At 33.8% G+C, this 16671-nt stretch overlaps 1 protein-coding gene across 1 annotated transcript in view; it reads right to left on the bottom strand.

Annotated features, from left to right (window-relative positions):
• Positions 1-2882: 2882 nt before the first annotated feature.
• IQCM (IQ motif containing M) overlaps positions 2883-16671 on the bottom strand; it is a 32311-nt gene continuing 18522 nt past the window's right edge. The window contains exon 5 of the mRNA XM_058193141.1: positions 2883-2970. Within this exon, the coding sequence (XP_058049124.1) occupies positions 2950-2970 (21 nt within the window). The 3' untranslated portion in view covers positions 2883-2949. The remainder of the gene's footprint in view (positions 2971-16671) is intronic.

The raw sequence follows: 16671 nt of genomic DNA, 5'->3' as shown, positions 1-16671 counted from the left end.
CCTCTCCTGGCACCATCTCACCAACCATGAGGGGGAGAAAACAGAAACTACTCAGTGCATTGCATTTGAAGATATAGTTCTGTAGATAAATTGTTGCCTGAATTTAAGTATCTTTTTTTCAGAGCTGTTGAGATTTGGACTAAGATGCAAGGCCTGGGGGCCAGATCTGGCCTGTAGATTGCTTAGATCTGGCCTGCAGGGCCACCCTGGAAACACTGAAAGATTGGCCCACGATGCCTATGCCAGTGCCAAAGGAGCTCGCAAGGGCCACATATGGCCCTCCTGAACTCAATTTTCTCTGGTAGAGGGTTATAGGAGGCCGTCCCAGCCAAAAATGGAGCTCTGGAGCCCATTTTCACTGGCAGAGCACTCGGGCCACCACAGGCCCTCCACACACACATACAAGTGATGTCATGCTGGCCATGCCCTCTAGTCATGCCCCTCCAGCCCCCCAAGGTCAAACACAACCTTGATGCAGCCCTCAATGAAATCGAGTTTGACACCCCTGGACCAAGACTGGAATAGAAACAAGTAACTTTCTGCAGATCCAAACTCTTTCTGAACTGATAAAGAACTATGATGCAATTTCATTCATCAGCTTAATAGCCCAGTAAACTGAAAACTTTAGCAAGCCAAAGTCAAAAATAATACTTATTTTTCTATTTCTTTCCAATCCTGTTTCCATACAAATCAACTTTTCGATTTAGTTTTTTTAAATGCAGATGCAAAGGCTAAGAAAATTAAGGGAAGATAATTGAAGGGTTGTGGAATTAATCTTTTTTATTTCTTTTTCCTTCAGTTTGTCCTGCAAACATTTGCAAAGTTTATTACTTTATTATAACATGAATATTATAATCTGGACATGAGCATGAGTGGGCCAAAAAGAGAGTATTTTAGAAACATACAATGTTGACATGAAATCTCAAAGAATTTTCACATCATTCTTCATAGCATGAAAATAGATACAAATGAAATAAAAAGTTTTTATAGCAGGTAAGTCTGGACAGAGATACATAAAGTAAGGAAAATATAACTACTTTTCTGAAATTGCTATCAGGTTTGATAATCAGAGTTTGAGATTAGCTTCATCCAAAGTTTTTGTGCTATATAAAGCTTCCATAAAAACTCTCAGCTGATCTACTTATACCAGTGGTTCCCAACCAGTGTGCCGCGGCACTAAGGGGTGCCGTGAGATCTTTTGAGGGTGCCGGGAACTTTTGAGCTACGGAGATTTTAAATATCTATTTCCTTATAAGGGTGCCGGGAACTTTTGAAAGGCTTTCCAAGGGTGCCTCAAACAAGAAAAGGTTGTGCCTCAAACAAGAAAAGGTTGGGAACCACTGACTTATACGTTAAAATTTCCAATGGAAATTTATTTCCCATATCTTACAATGATTGAATTATTGCTTATGAATATGTAGTCATATTCACATGAATATGTAGACATATTCATATGAATATGTAGACATATCCACATCATTAAATACCAATTTCTGTGAAGTCTGAATTGATATATCTGAAATAGCTGACTTTCAGATGCTGTTTTTCCGTCCATCTCTTAGGGCAGATAGGTCTCTTTCAATCATGCAATGTTGTGTAGGTAGTACAGCTGCATATTTTTCAAAACTCTTGACTGACATATTTGGGAAATCCATTTTCTATCCCTTGTTTAGATTTTGAATTGAACAAACACCCTCCCCCCCAGCCCCAATTCAGTCTTTCTTTGTAAGTATTTAGTTATCCATTGGAGAAATTTCATGTAGTGAAACTAAGTGGAAAACCTTTGGATACAATTGACAAGCAGGCGACACCAACCGTCCTTACTATCATTCAATGCTTTCAACATATCTTACAAAATGACACCTTCAGGATATTTGCTTTGTAGTCCTAATCATTTTAGGCTTTTAAGAGTATTTGTTAATCACTTTAAAACTCAATTTAACCCTTGCAACCATTTTCAGAGCAGATGAATGATTCTGCACCCTCTCACAAAAAATAATAGAATCACAAAAGGAGTACAGATCATATAGATTTGGATAAATGGATAAACATATTTTTATTTTTATGAATGTGAAAATATGATGATTAATTCTCAAAGAAGTAAAAGCTCTGGGGGAAATTAACTCAGTGATTGTCCAGTTTGAAACAAAAACCATGGTTATCTTGCTTATTCAACTAGCTGCTTTCCTTTGTATAGTCCATACTGGAAATAGCTAGTCCAACATTTAAGAGCACTGATTAATAGCATTAATTAGACAGTAGGCTAAATTTTCATCACAAGGATTCCAGTGAGTACTCAATGGAAAGTAGAATGCTCTGCATCTGGTTATTTTCTTGGTAACTGCTAACATTTTAAATATAGTATGAAAAGCAGTGGTGGGATTCAGCCAGTTCGCACCACTTCGGGAGAACCGGTTGTTTACTTTCTGAGCAGTTTGGCAAACTGGTTGTTGGAAGAAATCATTAGGGCAGACAACCGGTTGTTAAATTACGTGAATCCCACCACTGATGAAAAGTAACTTGCGTATTGGCTCAGCTTGAGCAATTATTGGCTTAAAATGCTCTCTGCAAGATTTAAACATGAAAATATATTACCACACTGAAAACATCTGAGATATATAGTGAGGACAATGTAGTAAAACCATGGTTAGTCAAGAGGTTGGTGATGTGGCACCTGAGAGATCTAAGTAGAGTGTATCAAATCCATTTACATTTACAAAAGTAAATAACAGATTTATGATGATAAATGACAGTTGTAGAAAATTGAGTTAGTAACACTCCTACAAAAGAAATCCATTTTAAAATGTTTACCTAGATACATGTAAGAATCTTCTCCATCAACAATTGGTTTCACCCAGGTTGACCGAGGAGCCGCTGCTGTTATCAATTTGAGACCAACAGGGGGATACAACATGAATGCAAGTTCGACTACTTGATTCTTATTAAGGCTTATGTTTCTTGCACCAGAATCTGAAAAAAAAAACAGATTATTTTTTACGATAAACAACTATTTCAATGGTATATCATTTTATTTATTTACAGAATTCATTGCCACAAGACGTGGAACTGTCACTAGTTAAAAGAGAGATAAGATGAAGAATAAGCACGTTGCTGTGATCTCACATAGCTACAGTACATAGTACAGGATTTTCCAATTCATTGGTGACAGCATTAAACTGATACTAGATTCTGGAAAATAAGAGAACAAGTTGTTGCCAGGTTTTCATATGAGATACTGAATGTACAGTATATGTTTATTACATTAGTCAGGGAAGTCAGATGCAGAGAAGAAATACATGATTGCTAGCGATCTTGCAGTTTATCATATCTTTACAACCATCATGTTTCTTCTAATATTTGTCCCTCAGTAATTTCTAACCATTCTTTTTTTCTAATCATGTCTTATGATGCATGGCACTCACAAGTGTTCCAACTTCTGAGCAAAATTATGGTAAACTGAGTGGGAACATTTTGTAAGCGTAATTTCTTTACCTTTCTTTACCATAATTTGGTTCTGAAAATATTATTCTGTAATCATAGACACTTGTTTTAGATAGATAGATAGATAGATAGATAGATAGATAGATAGATAGATAGATAGATAGATAGATAGATAGATAGATAGATAGATAGGGAGAGGGAGAGGGAGAGGGAGAGGGAGAATCAGTATTGTACAAAATATCACATGTAAACTTTAGTTTAGATTATATATTTTAAGAATCCAAATTTGACAAGCTAAGTATTCTAGTTATACTGAACTCTAATTCTTAACTTAAACTATCAAGTGGAAACAGATTGCTATTCTGGTCCAGTTTTGAGGGAGGCTGAAATAAATGAAGTTACATTTTAGCCAAAAGTTCTGGTCTGAACTAATTAAATGAATGCCAATAACTCCTAAATATATAAGCTCTGAAAATATTACTAGAGAAACAATTTTAGTGATGGGGTTTATTTTCTTCAATATTAAATAAGTGAATGTCATATATTTTTGTCACATCATTTTTATTGAACTGTCCAGTTCATTACTAACAAAAATGGTAAACACAGCAATTCATTCATCAAAGTGAAAACTACTGTATTCATATGCTAAGAAAAGGGAAAACATACACTGCCTTTATTCCTAAATTAATGAAGCATCTGTTGTTTAATTATAATGTCTTCTTATATAGAAATATATCTATAAGCATATTAATGAAGATTCATAAAGTCGAGACTAGCAGCTGAAAGGTGAAATTGTTTAAAAAGTCATTTCAAGGCATGTCAGCAAAGGTTTGTAATTAGGAAAAATAAATAAAAGAAGTTAGAACTGCTAGTTTGGAGAATGTAGCACCTTTCTTCTGCCAAAATACAGCCCCGTTATGGTTCTGTAACAGAAGGGAAAGGATGGGATTGCAATATGTGAACACATTATGCAAGAGCTAACAACACTTCCCAGATCCTATTAACTGTTTATGGAGTGCCGTTTCACATACTGTAACTTGGACTGAAGCTTTGACCAGGAGGATATGATTACAATTACTGCATTAATGCATGTTCATGGATAGCATCAAAATAAAAGAAAAAACTGGCAAAAAAAAGTAGGAGCAGAAAATAAGAAAGCCTTCAAATATGAAGAAAAGACACTACATTTCAGTCTTTAGGCATTTCAAGAAGCTTGCTTTGGGATTAAAACAAAACTTAGTGTTTTGAGTGGCGTCAGGTGTATAGTCCGACTATGCCTATTTAATTGGATGTTATATTGGGACTTATGGCTGAATTGCTTTTCTTCAACCTTTTTCTAGACTAACAGCGTAGTGGCAAGAACTAGTTATATCCCTGCTGCTATGGGTGATGGAGTGTTGAGAAAAAACAGCAGTTAAGCACATGGCCATGCAGAAGATTGCTTGTAGTTGCATTCCTGCCAAACTACTTGGCAAGTTATTGCTTTTATTTTTTTAAGCCTTTACTATAGGAAGGTCATGTTGGTGGGTGGTTGCAATTTCTGCTGGGTTTCGCAGAAAAATGTTGCTAATGCTGCTGAGCCTGTGTAAAAGCAGAAATTAATACCATGTTAATTTAGTTGTTTTGAGCTTTGTTATAGTTTTCTGTGCTTATTACTATGCTGAATTTCTAAACAGCGTTATAAAATGCCAAAACTGAAGATTCTGCATTGCTTCTTGTCCTCCTGTGCTGCGAAGTTTTTGTTTTCTTTAACTTCTGCTGTGTGTTTGGTTATATGTATGTTGATGGATAAGCATGTTGCTATGTATACAGGAATGTGAAATTGTTCTCGCCCTTTTTTGAGCTTTCTGAATATATTTTACCTGCTGGTTGTAGAACAGGTTTTTGCTAATATATTGTAATTATAAAGCAATAATGTAAGCACCACATTGGGTATAGCATTAACATATTATAGCATTAATAATTTTTTAACTGCCAAACATTCTAAAGTAGGTAAATAATGTAGATAATATATTAGTTTCCTTATAGCCTAGGGGACTTTATTTAACAAAGTGAAGATTGATTCTCTAGCAAGAAAGGCAAATGTGCTTGTTAAATTTGTTTTAATTCTATTTTTTCAGAAATGTTTTTAAATTATATCGCTGGGTGGTTTTATTTATCGCCCCATTTATTCTTGTAGTATTTGTATGAAAAACAAAAGAGCAAAAGTTTCATACTATGGTGTATTGTTTCTTATAACTAAAATACTTGAAATGTGTTTTGTTATAGAATCCTTAAACTGTTTCATTACATCAGGACACAAACCATGCAGAAAGTTTAGATGGTGTGTTTTAGTTGGAGTTGTTCTATTCCAATCTCAGCAAAACAAGTTTTTCATTTTCATTTATAACCATACTGTAGAAATACTGCAGGAAGTTCTAGCATGATGCTGACTTATACACAATAATTCAATCTTCAAGTGAGAATTCAATCAATTTAATCAAAGAAGGCATACATGCTTTAATGGGCAATATAAAAATATTGAGCTCTTGAATAAAAGTTAGGTTAAATTGTTGTTTTCTTAGCATTTCTTCAACAAATACACTACACTTGCTGTCATAAAACTCTAACAAATAAATAATTAAAATAGCAAATGGTTGGTTGGCTAAGTAATTGGGGGTTTTTTTCTTCCATTCAATTGGGTCTGAATTTTGAAGACTGCCTAGACAAGTCCCTGCAGTTTTCTTGGTAAGTTTTTTCAGAAGTGGTTTGCCATTGCTTCCTTCCTAAGGCTCAGAGAAAGTGACTGGCCCGAAGTCACTTAACATGCTTTGTGCCTAAGGTGGAACTAGAACTCAAGCTCTCCCAGTTTCCAGTCTGATGCCTTAATCTCTAACCAAATTGGCTTTCAAGTAGGTGCTAGCAAATGATAAAAAGTGTATATTTTTTCTTGACAGAAATCATAAAACAAAATTACAATTTGCATGATTCTACAACTAGAAATGTGATGTACAACATCCTTTTCAATCATATAGAGATAACTATCAGTGGATTAGTTTTTCTTAGACCATTAAACAATGTAACTCTTTGATCTTCATTGTGGAATGAAAGTTTCTTTTTTATTTTTCTTCAGGCAAAAAGCAGAGAAGTCTGGAGGAGAACCAAAGGATAATATGGTATAATGAGGTATGTATAATGCATCATTATTACTATTAGTTCATATTGCTAACTGAGTCAATTTGGTCAAGTGGTTAAGGCACCAGGCTAGACAGCAGGAGACTCAGTGATGGATGAACTGGTAGTGGCAGCGGGAGACTCCGCCCACCCTCCCGGATGACTCTGTGCATGCACAGAAGTATTGCACACACCACGAGTGTGCATCCACGAGCATACCGGTAGCGACGGAATTTGAAACCCACTACTGAGGAGACTGTTACTTGAAGTCCCGCTTTAGCCATTAAAGCCAGCAAGGTGACTTTGGGCCAAACACTCTTAGCCCAAACTACCTCACAGGATTGTTATGGGAAAATAGGAGGAGGAAGGTGTGTCGGATATGCTTGCTGCCTTGAATTAGTTGTAAAAATAATAAAGGTTGGATACAAATAAATAAATAACAATATTTAAATGTTCACATTTGTACTATGCACAAAACAGTATTCCTGGTCTCAATGATCAAACATAATTTTTCTCCAAACTATAGTATTTTATTAAAATGTGAGCATAATTTGCAAAAGAGTAATAAACAATTTGTCTGCAACAAAAGGTGAGTGACATTAAACTGATGGTCTCATTCCTCTGAAAGCTGTGGCTCACATTATTAATTAGACTTCCCATTGTGCAAAAGATTAATAAGAGAAGGAAAGTGATTCAGTCACAGACAGAAGGCAAATATGAGAATCTTTTAATAAGAAACCATTTGTAAAATTTCAACATAGCACAATAAAGTTACTGAGTACTGCTGCAAATGCTTGAAAATAATTTAAGAGACATTTAAATATACAGCACTTAATTATTATGGATTTGCATACAGGATCTTATTCTACTCTAGACTTGGAAGCAAGCCACCCCTAAGTATTTAAGAGATATTTCAAGGACTCTAAAAAGCAGGAGTAGTTTTTAAGAGATAAGCGATTTTGCTAATAGTATCATTGTCCTATTCAAATATAAAGGAGCCCATATATCTACATGCATAGATTACTTCTCTAGATGGTCAATATAGTACAGTGGTTAAGACATTGGATAGAAACCTGGAGTCTGTCCCACCTGAGGGTAAAAACCAATCGAGTACCATTGGGCTAGGCATTTTCTCTCAACACTAGAAGGGAGACAATGGCAAACACTTACAGAATTCTCATTAAGAAAACTGCAGGGATTAATCCAAGCAGTCTCCAAACTTTAGACACAGTTGAATGGAAGGGGAAAAAATTCAACTACTTACCAACCGACCAAGCAGTCACCAGGAGCCAACACTGACTTTAAGACACACTACTCCAATAGGACTCAAAACAACTTACATTGCTTTATTGAAATAAAAGAATTAAAATTCAAAAAATGTATAATAAAATAAAACAATAACAGAAAATTATTATAAACATTGCTAAAGATTTTTGCTTACTTTAATAGATGTGTAATATTAGAGGTTAAGACGCTGTTGAACTTCTCTTAGCTCTAGCCAACATAGGCTGTAGTACAAAATGGTAACAATTATAAACTAACATATGGAGGGCTATAAATTAAAATATTTGCAGTACTACATTTTTCATAGGCATTTTTTAAATATATGTCTACTTTAAAGATAACCAAGCACATATTTAGTTAAATTATTTTTTTTTATTCATTTATAGGAAAAACAAGTATTTTCAAAATCCAATATTACCATGAGAACAAAAACAAAAATTTAGTCCCAAAGGATTCAAGAAAACAATTGTGGGGTTATTGTTTTTTGGCACAACAGAAAATATTTTCCAAGTGTTAAAATATTCATCTAATAAACACTTGTAATTTACTGAATTTTTTAATAATAATAGATAATTTAAATTAAAGGAGGAAAAGAAGAATAAAGAGAATATAATTGCAAAGAAAAAGAATTTTAAAAAATAGAAATAAAAAGAAAAAAAATATTTAAGGAAGATACAATCTGTATCAAAAACACCAACATGCAAGTATTTCTTTTTCCCATTACCCATCCTTTATTCATACACAACTCCATAAATCATTAATATTTCAATTCTGGGTCAGGAAAAAATCAATAAAGGGGCCCCAGAGATTTATATAAATGTCTCTTGTTTCAATCTTATTCAAATAAAATAACTTTGTACTCCTTTCTTTTCCTTCTAACAGTGTTAGTCTTTAATTCATTCAAATGTTGTTACAGGAATTAATCTCTCTTCAAATTTTCTTTTTCCCATCTTCAAGGCTTTAGCAAAATTCTTTTGTAAATCCAGTAAGGAATCATTATTCAGGTCATTCACTTAGCTCAGTGTTTCTCAACCTTGGGAATTTGAAGATATGTGGACTTCAACTCCCAGAATTCCCCAGCCATGACTTACTTTATCCAGTTGCATTTCATTTGTCATATAATTCAGATTTGTTTTATTTTCTCATATTTCAATCATTTCTTTCTTTTCTACTATTTTTGCATCCTGTGAAGGTTTTTTTCCAGATTTTTATTCTGTAGAATTTCCAAGGTATTCTTTTCACATCTGTCACTTCTTCTTAACAACTTTTCAAAATAATCTATCTATAGAAACAGACATTGTAGCTGCTGTTTTCTAAACTAATTCTTTAAAAATGTAATAGTATTTCACATACCATTTTCTGTCATTTTGGTTTTCCTCACCAAAACCAAAAATTAATGTGTCAACAGAAATTCAAGACTTTATGATTTATATTTATTTTAATTGAGAAGGTAATTTTTTTGTATACTTATTTTCCAAACCTTATAGGAAAAGTCCTAATGTTTCAAAACTGTCCAGTCCTTTCATTCATTCATAACTTTCTTAAGTTAAAGCTTCCAAGTTAGAAATGCAGACATATTTACTAAAAAAAGAAGTGTTACATTCATCCAGAAAGGCTACTGGCCCTAGTTTACATTAAACTCTCTACTTTATTCATAAATTCAGTGGAATCTTTTTTGTTATAAGTTTTGGCCCTACAACCACAATGTGGTTATTTTACATAATCCTAATCAGCAAAACATAAACTTGAAATTCTGGGTTTAGAAAATTTAGAACTAGGCCGCCTTCGGCATGAACTGAGCATAACTCATAAAATCATCTTCAACAATGTCCTTCCTGTTGAAAACTACTTCAGCTTCAACCACAGCAATACACAAGCACACAATAGATTCAAACTTAAAGTGAACCGCTCCAATCTTGATTGTAGGAAATATGACTTCAGTAACAGAGTTGTTAATGCCTGGAATGCACTATCTGACTCCATGGTCTCGTCCCAAAATCCCCAAAACTTAAACCTAAGATTGTCTACTGTTGACCTCACCCCATTCCTAAGAGGTCTGTAAGGGGCGTGCATAAGAGCACCAGCATGCCTACCGTTCCTGTCCTAATGTTCCCTTTGGTTGTATTCAATTTGTGTGTTTATTTCATGCTTATACTTATATATATTGTTTAGTATGTGTTTGACAAAATAAATAAATAAATAAAAATACTGGTGCAAGCTGATATACCTGATCAGATTGAAACACCTGATATTTTCATTTATAAAATAAATATGGAGTAAAGTGACTCCTTTGAACATTTTTTAAAAAATGCCTACAGTTCAGATTCAGAAATAGAGTCAGGATTCTATAATTTTGTCAATACGTTTTTTTTTACTACTGGGTACTATTCCACACCATACCGAGGCACAAATAACTTCTGTATAGTTGCAGCCAAAGAAGACATCCAAATAATGTTTTATGTTTTTCAGAAGAGAAACTTTTACAGCCCAATTCTGGGACCAGCTTTGAAAAATAATTCCAATATTGATGTGGCCAAGGAGATCTTTTGAAAATTAGCAAGGACCCATTTCTTTTTCTTTCACACCCACTCAGAAATAAATAACATGAAAAACATCCTTCTCAGATACCTATTCAGAAATGGCTCTCATGTACACAGACACACAAATACAGCTCTTTAGGCAAAAAATACTTTTATTGTCACCTAGTTATAAAGTTCTTTCATTTTGTACCAGACCTTTACCAATGAAAGCAACAACCACTAACAAATCTCTGTTTTGCTCTACAAAAGCACAGGGAATAGCAGCCCAAAATTTCAGCTAGGAAACAATTGACATTAACAATGTAGGAAAAAGTAGACCTTTAGCAAAAGAAGGGAGACAAATTCTCTGTTAATCAAACAGGCATCAAATAGATAAGCCTAGAGCAAGAAGATTAAGAATAACAAGAGTAAGCAGTTCAAAGAAAGTTTAATTTCACCTTTGAGGTGAGTAGTTTGCTCTGTGAAACAGGGCATCTCAGGAAATTTTTAACAGTTGGTAGACATGTCACAATGCATAACCCAAATTCATTACAATGATAACTTTTTATAAAGTAGTTGGCACCAAAGCGTAGCATTGTTCCAAATCACTTTATAAATAATAACTAAGCAAATCTGTTTTCCCATGAAATAGAAAAATACATTATGGAGCCTACATTCACTTTGTAATACATTCTGTGCAGATTTATTTGTGTATCCAAATATATTATTATTGGCAGGACTATTTCTATTTCTATTTCTAAGCTTTTCAAATGTAGCTATATTGAACATGAATGAAATACTATTAAAAATACTTAGGTTACAAGTCTGTTTGACATATTTAAGATACATTTGTTCACTAAATAATATGAAATAATATAAATTTTAAATATAGGTCATGTACGGTGTAGCAATATTTTACTCATAAAGGCATATAAGCATACATGTTTTCTAGCTTTAAAACAAAAGGATTCTCATATAAATAAATCTGCATACCTACAGACATACATCACAGTGTTCTCCTTTGGAGTACGCTAAGCAAGGAATGGTACAAGCTAAAGAAATTAAAGTCATGAGATCAGAAGAAGAAAATTATATATACTATAGCTAAATCCAGTTTATACCAACAGTATTGACTATACCTTTCTATGTTTGTAAATGACTCTGCTTCCATCATGTCCATGTACCACCCCCTATTTTTTTACTGTTTTGTTCTTTATAGTTTTTATCTTTTTTCATTTGAAGTTCTCATCAACTCCATTAAATTTTCTCTTCTTTGTCTTTCCCTTCCCCTCAGACCAGTTATTCTCCCTTATATATTTGTTTTGTGGGTCAATCCTCATGAATTATTTCTACATGACCAAACTACCTAACGCACTTGTAGTGAACCAACCATTCCTACTGCATAGAACTCACTTAACTTTCTCCTTACTCACTTGGCTTCCATAGATTCTCTTGGGCAAAAGTTCAGTCCTAAATGCAACCTTTTTTATTTCTTTAAACAAACATTCCTCACACTGACCATATATTCCCCACTACCTTTTTAATTGCAGCCCCTTGTCTTAAAATCTGCCCATCCATTTCCCCATTTTTTAATAAAGAGTTCATCAATGTACACAAAGTCATCTACTTACTTTATTTTTGCTATTTGTAAATAACTTTTATTTAGATGGATAGAATAACTTTATTGTCACTTTGAATGTACACTAATCTGCATACATTAAAATGAAATTTTGTTGCATCAGCTCTCAAAGTGTCACCACCTCTGATGTGCACTACATAAACATGACCTACTAAATAAATAAATAAATAAATATTCATATACCCACATATATTATATGACAAGAGAAACAACACAGTCTAGTTCAGATGTATACAGGTACATGGTGAGAAAAATGAATCTTGTGAATTTACCAGATGGATGGCATAGGGAGCAAAGCTGTTACAGAATCTGGTAGTCCTGCTAGAATGAAACCTCCGCCCAGAAGGGAGCAACAGAAACAGATCATGAAGTGGGTGTGTGGGATCTCTGAGCACTAAGCACTCTAAGCACATAAGCAATATCCTGAATAAAAGGAAGCATACTTCCTATAATCTTCTCGACTGTTCTTACCACTCTCTGTATGGACTTTCTATCTCAGGCACTGCTGCCACCAAACCAAACAGTGGTGCAGTTTGTTAAAACGCTCTCAATCGTGCCTCTGTAAAAAGTAGCCAGGACAGAAAGAGAAAAATGTGCTCTCCTCATCCAACACAGGAAATGCAGACGCTAGTTTGCACGCTTCACTAAGGATGACATGTGCAGATTTATCTACTTACTTTAGTTTTTCACCATTTATGAATGGAAAGAATCATTCCATTTTCTTTGTTAAACCATAATTATTTTGGGAACAATGAATAGAAACTGTGTAGATTAAAATAATTCATAAATAAATAAAGTGTTTTTCATGTTTGAGTTTTATTGAAATACCCTCTTTCAATGATTACAGATGAATAATTGTAAGTACACCGTAATATAATATTTTCACAAAACAATTTAAAAATGAAATAAAGCAATTGGAGAGTTTCATATATCTAGAGGAAAGGAGCAGAGAAAATGTAAGGATCTAAGGAAAATAAGTAAAATCTTGTTCCGCTCCTAGTGACTATAAGAACAAATTGACTGTCCTTGCAACAACCCAGAAATGGTTTATTTTTTTCCAGGGTCGGGGGTTTTTGTTTTTTTTTTTTGTCTTTTTGTTCTATAGTAGATTATATCCCTAGTGCTTCTTGGGGAACTCTCACTCAAATATTAGCCAGATCCAATGCCATTTAGAATTTTTTTATATCAATCAAGGTCACATACACATCTTCACATTTTCTTTGTCTGACACATGGTTACATCATGGCAAAGAAATCCTAAAGTTATCAACATTTATCCTACCTTATACTTCTCTGTCCCATGTCTCATAAAGATCACTTTGAGGAGCAGCTTAAGAAACTGACCCATACTTTTTGTATCTGACTCCTATATTAGAACTCCTAATTCCCTTCCATCCAATTCACACACACAGCTAGAACTCTTGTGCTGGGAACTAGTGCATTGGAATTCCTTATTTCATTATATAATAATGTATTTCCGAACACACTGGGGTATGTTAAAGGCATTTATTTACCAGGGTGGGTTAATCTTGTTCAGGACGGGGATGGGGGCATGCTGGAGGTAGAAGCTCAATAATCAGCTCTACAGCATAGAACTAATTGCAAGGATAACACCAAATGAATAATTACTTACCTTCAGAATGGGACCTGAGGGAATTCTTCTTTAATAAAGGTTTAACTCACCAGTGATAATGAATGCAATCTCACATACTACAGAATAAGACTATTAACATAATGACTGAGATACAAGAACTATAATTAGAACGGAACAGAAATGTTAATTACCCACCAGTAAGGTACAGAAAGGAAAGAAAAATTTTACCCCTACTCATCAAATGGCCTTGAAGGAGAAGAGCTTTAGACATTTATCCCATGTTTCCACATGCATAGCCACAATATTACCAGACAAATATAGTGATAAGAACTCTTCATTCCAGATTAGCAGTGTGGTATAAATAGCCTTTTGCCATAATAGGGAACAGTGGTCTGGATACAAGTTAAATTAGTCTTGCTTTGGGTGAATACTGAATTTAGCTGTTCAGTTTTAGATGAAAACTGAACTTCAAAGAAAATGAAGTGGGACTAGTTCAGAATCAAAGCACATGTTACCAAATAAAATACATTTATTATTTTAATTAGTGCCTGTGGTTTGGGAATGTCCCAGTCCACATACCAAAGGAGAATGTTTCAGTTTTCAATTACTGATACACATACTAATTTATTTCTAAATTGTCTCCATGCCTGTATGGGTATTTTAAAAGGATCTCCAATCATCTGCATTAATTAAAATCTCATAAATTCGCTCTGTGCAACTTCATGTAAATTAGTACCACTTTTATCTTCTTTTGATTTTCCTTTTACTATATGATGTATGTATGTATTTATTTATTTATTCATTCATTCATTCATTCATGCATTCATTCATTCATTAGATTTCTGTGCTATCCCTCTCATCTAGCCACATTTCTGGGTGGCTTATTAGTTTCATATTTAGCAAATAACTGTCCACAAAAACATTAGATGGGAAGGTAAAATCTTACATTAAATTAATTACTAATAATTCCTTCTGCTGTTCTGGAAATTTTAACATATAAAATTATATTTATCTTTAGCTAAGCTATCTAGGAAATGTATATTGTTATTATCTCTTAAGTCATGGTAAAATATATCTAGAAATAGTTTCTAGATAGTATCCTAGATAAACTGCCTTTCTTTGCTAGAGAATTATATTCTCTGTTATGTTTAATATATCTTTTCATTTTTTAATTCTTTAAGTGATCTTGTAATTCTTAATGATTAATGAAGAATTCTAAACTTGTAGCTTTAAATTATATCTTCACTTCTGTGTTTTTTCTTTCTTATAAAAAGAAGGTAATTACCTAGATAGAAAACTATAATCTTTCATTACTTTCTTTGCTCGGTGCATTCTATTCATGAGAAAGAGCAATTTTCATGATGATTATAACTATTGCTATATTTAATGGTTCGTGTTTTATCAAGCATTGGCAGAGCATGATCAAGTGTGATGGATGCGGTGGTGGAGTGCTATAATTTATACCCTTATCCATATGTGTTCAATAGAACTGGGCAGCTGGGAAAATGCATTTTGGATTGTTTCAAATATAAGCTATGAGATTCAATCAGAGTTTATCGGTCTCTCAGATTCATCCCAGCACACACATCTAGATGTTCTATGTCTATGACTATTTGAAACAAGGGACAATAAACATTATTCTGTTTGAAAACCTAACATGTTTTTCATTATTATTAATAATTTTTAGTGTAAATGAAAGTGATAAAGATTTTAGTGTATGTCTGACAAGCCAATATATACCTAATTCCAGAACTAGGATTTCTAACCAAGACCACAACTGATGGACAGTTAGTTGGAAAAATCTTTTGAATTAATTCCTACCTAAACTCAGAGATGAACAGATATTCCAGGCCCCAAAGGAACTAACTTTATCAATTATTTTTAATATGCCATACTGCAGTTTCTATAATTTGTGACATACAAACTATCCCCAGCCTAAATAGACTTCCTACCAGCAGAGAAAATAGAATTCAAGCTGCCTTAACCTTTGTCTCCAACCATCCATTCAATTATCCAACTGTTTCAGTTCCTACCCTCTTTCAGAGAACTTCTGACTCATTGCCTTGACTCTACTGGATAGCTAAAATGCTCCAGCTAAAATGACTTTGAATTGAATATAAGCAGGTTTCAAGGTTGCTTTTCCTTTGGACCTCTCTGAGTTACACTGAATGAAAAGACCTATTTGATTAGCTTGCAAATTTCATATATGCACCCCTTGGGAATTGTAAAATCATTATCAATAGACAGTAATATATTTATATAAAATTGTCCTTCAGAGTGAATTAAGTTGTTTAACCTTGCAATCTATTCTAGATAAAAGTAAGCACAAATAACTAATACATCACAGATTTCCATTCTACCATAGTATTAAATTTGCCCATAACAAATTGGATCCTACTCTGTTTTCAGTTTATTGTCCTAGATATAATATTAATTTTAGTTAGACACCGGTCAATGTAATATTCACAGTATGTAGTATATCATAATGTATATTCTATCAGTTTTGAGCAGTTGATTAGGCTGCAGTCTCTCATAGATAAGTCTGAAACAGTTCCATTACTTTTGCCAGCCTTAAACAAAGAGAATACTTTAAGCCAATCAGGGCTTGCCCCTGTCCCTTCTGCTGATCAATAGAACAGTACCAATGATCTTGGAATTACACAAATCCCTTCTCTTCCACATTCTTCCAAACAATGTATTCATTTACATTTCATACATTATTTGCAAAGGAAGAAGAAGTGTGAATGGTTATTATGAGAGAAGATCAATTATTTAAAAAATGTAGCCAAACCACTGAAATCTGCCAAAAACTTTCTGGGTGCCAAACCATTTCTCTGTCTCATTAAAAAGTCCCTGTGACTTACAAAGGTGAAATAGTAACATGCTTTCAAGTTTATACCTGAATGCTGTGAAACAGCTGTGACTAAGACTGCATGTTAGTGGGAAACTGGGTAATTGAGGAAGGGTAAGGGACAAGTTTTAAAGTATTATAGATAAATAAGTTCCAGGAACAAAATGCTGAACCCAGATAACAGATGGCAC

The sequence above is a fragment of the Ahaetulla prasina genome, chromosome 8 (assembly GCF_028640845.1).
Source record: "Ahaetulla prasina isolate Xishuangbanna chromosome 8, ASM2864084v1, whole genome shotgun sequence".
In the NCBI taxonomy this organism is placed as follows: Eukaryota; Metazoa; Chordata; class Lepidosauria; order Squamata; family Colubridae; genus Ahaetulla; species Ahaetulla prasina.
The sequence above is the reverse complement of the archived record's forward strand: the minus strand, read 5'-3'. Positions and strand labels throughout refer to the sequence as shown.